We start from the raw sequence: 7,580 nt of genomic DNA on the forward strand, positions 1-7,580 counted from the left end.
GGAACATTTATTTATTTATTTATTTATTTATTTATTTATTTAATGTATTTAATGTATTTGGTGCAGGGTCTCACTAGGCAGCTTGGACTCGTGGTGATCCTCCTGTTCTCAGCCTCCCCAGCTCTAAGATTACAGGCATGCGCCGCCACACCCGGATTCAGTGGCCAGCCAAACATGCCCTGGGGTGGGGCCAGCATGGCATGTGGTGCTGGGGATTGAGCCCTGGTCCCTGTGCTTGCCTAAGCAGGTGCTTAGTCTGCTGAACTATCCCACAGGCCCCAAATGAAACTTTTAGATTTAGTGTGTTTTTTTTTTTTTTCCTTTTGGTGTGTGTGTGTATGTGTGTTTTGGCAGTACTGGGGATCAAACTCAGAACCTTGTGCTTTAGAAAATAGATTTAGTTTTTAGAGGAATCTCCATACTGCTTTTGTGGTGGTTGCACTAATCTATTCTCCCACCAGCAATGGAGAGGATTTCTTTTCCCCCAGCAGCCCAACAATATTTGTTATTGACTGATTGATTGATGATAGTCTTTCTGGAATGATATGGAATCTCAGTGTTCTTTTAATTTGTATTTCTCAAATGATTGGTGTTGTTGAACTTTTAAAAAAGATATTTATTTGCTCTTTTTACTTCTTCCTCTGAGAAATGTCTATTCATTTCAGATGACCATTTTTGGATTGGGTCTTTAAATTTAGGGGGTCTGATTTTTTTTGAGTTCTTTATATAGTCTACATAATAGTCCTTTGTCTGAGTAGCTGGTAATTTTTTTTTTAATCATTCTTTGGGCTGTCTTTTCACTCTGTTGGTGGTTTCTTTTGCTGTGCAACAGCTTTTTAATTTGGTATGATACCAGTTGTTGATTCTTTCTGTGAAATTGGAGTTTTGTTTATAATGTCTTTGCCCATATCCATGTCTTCAAGAGTTTTACATACTCTATTGTCCACAAGATTAAATGTTTTAATATTTAGACATTTGATCCATTTCAATTTTAGTTTACTGCATGGTGAAAGATACAAGTATAAGTTTAATCTTCAGCATGTGGAAGGCCAGTTTTCCCAGCACCATCTATTAAAGAGGCTATTTTCTTCCAGTGAACGTGCTTGAACATGCCTTTTGTCAAAGATAAGGTGGCTGAGTGTGCTTGGAATTGTTTCAGCATTTTCTATTTTGCTGCTCAATTGTGTTTTTCTTTTTTTTTTTTCAATACACCCAACCCCCTCTGTATTATACAATTCCTGCTATGTTTTTATTGGCCCAGATGTCCTCACACATACACAAAAAATGAAACAGCTCATGCCCAGGCTGTTAAGGCCAACCCCACCCGGTCCTGAGCCACAGTGTTACTATACTGAGATCTTAATCTTGCACAGTCTGTTGTTGTTCAAACTGGCTCTTGAGCATGTGCAGAAAACTTTGCCCCTTTCTAAAGGCTCTAGTGCCCTACCTTACAGAAACCCAGCTCACCACACCTCTGGTGTGTCTCACCTCAAAGATCCACCTGGCATTTTGTCCCCAAAAAAGCCTCCCTTGATGATGTTGCTGTGTCTCTCGCTGTTTCCTCACAAAGCTTACAAAAATCATGCTGTTTTTTTTTTTTTTTTAATCACTGTAGCTTTGTGTATAACCTCAAATTGGGGGTTGTGCTGCCCCTTGCTCAGCCATTGTTGCCCAGAATTGCTTTGGACAACAATGTGTGTTTAGGTCCAGGTGTGTTTTAGTCTCATAAAACACAAGCCTCCTAGGTGTGGTGACAAACGCCTGTAGTCCAGGCATTAGGGAGGCTGAGGCAGGAAGATTGCCATGAGTTTGAGGTCTGGACTTCATAGTGACTCAAAACAAAACAACTCACCTCTGCCCAAAAGCTAGATATGATGGAATGGAGGGTGTGGTTGTGGAACAATTTCATTCCCCTGCAGTATAGCAATTTATAATCTAATTCAAAGGCAAGTTGTCTATAAAGCAGCCCTGGTAGGGGTGAATGCGAAAGAGGAAGATTCTGGATGTGTCTGATACACAGCGCCCACCTGTCAGAGTGAAGGCCCTTTGGGCTGCTTGTGACCCAGTGAGCTGCCCAAGACCTAAGCAGAAGTGGTTCTGAGCAGCTCCTTGGTGGGACCCAGAAGTTCCAAGGCAGTTGGTGAGTGACAGTTATAAATAAAGTAGCAGCAGACGAAACATGTACAGCACTAAGGGTTGAACTAGGCCGAGGAGATGCTGAAACTGTGCACAAAAGATGTCCCAGCACATGCCTTCCAGTGTCTGGCTGACCGCCCTCCTCCCCTTTGCAGCGTGTTGGACAGTAGCAAGCAGCCGCCCTGGAGCAGTGAGCTCACAGGGGACCAGCTGTGGCAGCAGCTTTCTCAACTGCAGGATCAGCTGGATGCTGAATTGGAGGAGAAAAAAAAAATCTTGATCCAGCTGTCCACAGAGAAAGGTAGGTGGAGTAAAGGAGCCCTGTCTGGCAGGCAGCCTCTGAATCTGGCTGGCTGAGGGGAGCTTGGGCCTTTGGTTTCACCACCCCCTCATTCTACTCCTCAGTGGTTGCAGAAATCAGAATGAAGACCCTGGCAATTTATAGTCAGGAAGGCATGACAACTTCCTGCCTTAGGTGTACCCTCTTTCTTATGTCTTACTCATGTTTATTTTCAGATATTCCTTTGTTGTTTGAAATTATTAAAATTGAGTTTTTCTATCTTTGGTGAGTTTCATCAATACTTTCAGAGGTAAGCAGGTGAAAGTGGGTTCTGCTAGCGTGTGATGCCTGAACTTAAGAAGGAAAGTGTTGTTCAAAAAGAAGGGGGTGGTGAATGAAGGCAAGAGACAGGAAAAGGAATATTGTGGGACTGTCCTGCTTCAAGGTTGTATATGGTGAGATTTTTGGACTTATGTGTAAATATATTTTGGACTTATGTGTAAATATATTAGAATATATTTTAAAATATATTCTAATTTTTAAATTTTTTTTATCATATTCTGTAGGGACTTAAAGTTCAACATATCAATACTTGATGAAAAATACCTGTTCTATGTTATGCCTAAGATGATTGATATGCAGACAGATAGTGAGGTTAAGCTTAACAGCCTAAGTTGTATGGTAACAACAATAAGCTTGTCTTCTGGATGGTTAACAACCTAAGTTTGCAGACTAAAATTAGAGAAAAAGGAGGGCTGCAAGGAAAGTCAACATTTTGGCCTTAGCCTTCTAAGGTCAAGTAAGACTCAGGACATATGAGAACTTGTACTGTAACGTCATGTAACTCAGAAGTGTTCCAAATTTTCTGATCAAGGAGATTATGGGGCCAAAGAGGAAAGTGATAAGATGATGTAGAGTGTGCCTAAGGAGAGTCACATGGAGAGAAAACAGTTCTCTCAGGCTTTCACAGAGAGCACATTGGCCAAGCAACGGCCGTGACTCATCCACATGGCTGACACTGATAAAGGTTCTACAATCTGAGGTACAGGATCTCAGGATAAATCCTGAGGGGATTTCACTGACCTTATCAGACCCAAAAGCTACAACTCTTGTTGCATAGGTCCTGCTTTACCTTGGCCTTAACCATCCAGCAGAAAAGTATAAAAACGAAATATAAGAAGTAAAGCCATGCTGTTATGTTGAGCTATAGGGGACTCAGGTTCACAATTTCTGACATTGCCAGCCAAGCAGAAGACCCAATACTATTATGGTCTACTGGACTCTTTTAGAATATTTTGCTGAGTTTACACACCTATAATATTCAAATGACGGAACTTAACAAAAAAGGGTATACAGATGAATGCCCATTTTGTATCTGTGTATTGAGGGCCAGGGAGATGGCTCAGTGGAATAAGCGCTTCTCTGTCAAGCGCAAGGGCCTGAGTTCAATCCTTGGTTCCACAAAAAAAAAAAAAAAAAAAAATTTGTATCTGTGTATTGAAAGTGGATAGATATATAGTTACATTCTCTTAATGAATAGAATGATTTGTTCTAATAGTGTTTGTAAATAGGATATCATGTCTGCATCTTGTACAGCAATTAACCACTAGGAAGAATGTATGCAGTGTGTTAATTATTGAAACTGTCCTACCAATTTGATTTGAAACTGTCTCATTGCTATTTGTTTATCAACAAAATTATGTGGCGGGGGGAGAAGCAAAGTGTTGCTCTTAGTTAGTGCTGCTGTTTTGTCCCACTGTTGCTCTCGGATCATAGGAGTTGATTACTCTGCAGATTTTGAAACTGTCAGAAAGACCTGTATCTCACTTTGGCCTTTCCTGGACTTATTATTAGACTTATCAAACATATACCTTATCAGATTCTAGTATATTAAATATGAGAGTGAAGGAAAAGAAAAACATGTTTATGGTACTGGGGATTGGGCTGAGGACCTTGTGCACGCCAGCAAGGGCTCTGCCACCGAGCTGCAACCACAGCACAAAGGAAAAAGAGTGTGAGCAGAACAGAGCAGGGCCAGATGTAGTGACACACACTTATGAGCCTACCACTCAAAAGCTTGGCATGGTGGCATGCTTGGGAGGCTTAGGCCAGAGGATCTCTGTGAGTTGAAGGCCAGCCTGACCTACATAGTGATCTCAAGACCGGCCTGAACTACCTAGTGAGACCTTCTTGTTGTTCGCGTTTCCACTCTATAGTTCTATAGATGTTTGTTTGCTTTTTTCTTTTTTGAGACAGGGTTGCGTTATGCAGTTCAGGCTGGCCGTGAGCTCCATGATAGCCTAGGCTGGCCTCAAACTTGTGGCAATCCTCCTATCTCAGCCTCCTCAGTGCTCGTATTACAGGCGTGTGCCCAAGCGCTGAGATTACAGGCCGTGCCTGACTTGTTTTGCTTTTAAGGCACAAGTGTCACCTCAGTTTACTGGGTCAACAAGTCCGAGGCCTTTTGTAGAAATAAGAGAGTTGCTTCTCTTAGTGCCAATTTGTTGAAATGAAATGGTTGTAGGTGGGAAAAGTTAATTCACACTTGATCCAACTCTTGACTATGCTTACTGATAACTGTAGAGTTTCAACTTTTTGGATTATTAAGGAAGTTTTTATTTTATTAGTACCTGATTGCAATTCATGCAGTTTATAGTCATCTTGAGGTGTGATTACTTATACGTACTCCAGCTTCTTTCTTTTTTAACCCCAACACGTCGCTCCCCATCCCTTCTTCGATTCACTATTCCATTTTTATTCTTGTTGATATTATTCATCATCGCTCACATGACATGTAGTGCTCACATTCACGGAGGTTGTTGGGCTCCTTACGTGGCGTATTTTACTTTATTTATTTCCCTTCCCCTCTTCCTCACCCCTCATGCTTTTTTCCTGGGACCCCTTCGCTATCACAAGAGGTCCATCTCCTCAGCTCCTGTCTATCCATCCTTATTATTCTCTTTATTTATACTTTGCCTCACTCAAATGAGAGATGCCATATCTATTCAAACTTGTGTGTCTGGTTTATTTCACTCACAATTGTGTTTTCCAAGTACATCCATTTTCCTACAAATATCTCAAGTCTGTCATTCTTATTTATTGATAAATTTTATTTTATTCTATTGGTACCTGTACATGATGTATCTTGATTCTTTTTTTCCTATTCCCCTCCTCTCTCTCTCTCTCTCTCTCTCTCTCTCTCTCTCTCTCTCTCTCATATTTGGTACAGAGTCTACAGGGTCTCACTACACAGATCAGACTTGTAGTGATCCTCCTGTTTTTAGCCTCCCAAGCGCTGAGATTACAGGCATGTGCCACCACACCTAGTCTCAATCTACTGCCTCAGTGCACCCCGAGGGCAGGGCTGGCATGGCAGGCCGGGATCGAACCCTAGTCCCTGCGTCTACCTAAGCAGGCACTTTAATCTACTGAGCTATCTGGCTGGCCCTCTTTCAACCTCTTTTCCCAACGTTATTTACAAAAGCTTTATTTCCATTTTATATTTCTTTTATTATTTTTTCCTTTTCCTCCCCTCTCCCTTGTTCCTCTTCTCATTTGAACACATTCTTTCTTTTTTCCCAATATCTATTATACATGTTGGTCTTTATTTATACTTTGGGTTTCTCACACCAGAGAAAGCATGTGATATTTACACCTGTGTGTTCCATCTATTATACTTAACAGTACGGTAAATGGATACAAGGTGCATGCATTTACCTAGGAATTTCTTTAGCTTATCCTTTTTGGCAGAGTAGTATTCTTTCTTTCATATCTATCTATCTATAGATATAGATATAGATATAGATATAGATATAGATATAGATATATAGATATAGATATAGATATAGATATAGATATAATTAGCACAGGGTCTGCAGGGTCTTACTGCACAGATCAGACAGTGATCCTCCTGTTTTCACCCTCATGAGTGCTGGGATTACAGGCACACACCACCACGTCCAGTCTTCTTTCTTCGTTTGTCTCTTTTTCTTTCTTTCTTTCTTTCTTTCTTTCTTTCTTTCTTTCTTTCTTTCTTCTTTCTTTTTTTCTTTCTTTCTTTCTTTCTTTCGACAGGGTCTCACCATGCAGTTCAAGCTGGCCATGTACTCACTTTTATAGCCCAGGCTGGTATTGAACTCGCAGAGATCCTCCTGTCTCAACCTCCTGAGTGTTGGGATTACAGGTGGGCAGTGCTGGGATTACAGGCAAGCATCACCACGCCTGGTTCTAGAGCTGGCATGACATGCAGGCAGGGGATGGAACTCAGGTCCTTATGCTTTCCATGTAGGCGCCTATGGCTCTGAGCTATCTCCCTAGCCCCTGAGATTCTGTTTAGAAAATCTTTTCCCATACTTATGTCTTTAAGTGTTTTACCTAGTTTATTTTCCAGTAGGATTCATGTTTCTCTTTTAATGGTTTTTTAAAATGTATTTAGCACAGGATCTACAGAGTCTCATCACATGGATTGACTGTTTTCAGCCTCCCAAGCACTGGGATTACAGGGGCACGCCACCACGCCCAGTCTCAGTTGATGTCTCTTCGTGCCCTCGGAGTGGGGCCACCACAGCTCACCCAGGGATGGAACCACAGGAACTGTGCTCTGTTTTAATGTTTAGATCTTCAATCTATTTTCATTTTAATCCAGTATATGGCAAGAGATAAGGGTCCCATTTCAATCTTCGTGCACAGATAGCCATTTGCCACTACCATTACCGCTCGTTGCCTAGGCTGTCTTTGCCCCAGCATGTGCTTTTGGCTCTTTGGTTGAATAGCTCAGTCAGGTAGCTCACTGTGTCTGGAGAAGTATTCTCAGTTCTGTTCCATTGATCCATGTATCTGTTTTTGTACTGCTTTTTTTTTTTTTAATATATATCAGGAATCAAACTTGGGACCTTGTGTATGCAAGGCAGGCACTTGTGCCATTGAACCATATCCCCAGTCTCATGTACCTGGTTTTGTTCCAGAAGCATGCTGTTTTTTAATCACTGTTGCTTTGTGGTATAGCTTCAGGCCAGATATTATTGTTCCTTCCTTTTCTCTTATTGCTCAAAATTGCTTTTGCTACTCTGGGTTTCTTCTGATTCCATCTGAATTTTAAGATTGTTTTCTCTAGATCTGTAATGTGTGCTTTTGGTATGACAGTTTTGGGAGTAAGACTTTTTTT

The 7,580-nt window shown here is 41.2% G+C and overlaps 1 protein-coding gene across 1 annotated transcript in view; it reads left to right on the forward strand.

Moving 5' to 3' along the window:
• The window catches only part of Rpgrip1 (RPGR interacting protein 1), a 63,363-nt gene that overhangs the window by 22,393 nt on the left and 33,390 nt on the right, over window positions 1–7,580 (forward strand). The window contains 1 exon segment of the mRNA XM_004648096.2: window positions 2,292–2,437. Coding sequence (XP_004648153.1) covers window positions 2,292–2,437 — 146 coding nt within the window.

The sequence above is a fragment of the Octodon degus genome, unplaced genomic scaffold (genome assembly GCF_000260255.1).
Source record: "Octodon degus isolate 3935 unplaced genomic scaffold, OctDeg1.0 scaffold00352, whole genome shotgun sequence".
NCBI classification, from domain to species: domain Eukaryota; kingdom Metazoa; phylum Chordata; class Mammalia; order Rodentia; family Octodontidae; genus Octodon; species Octodon degus.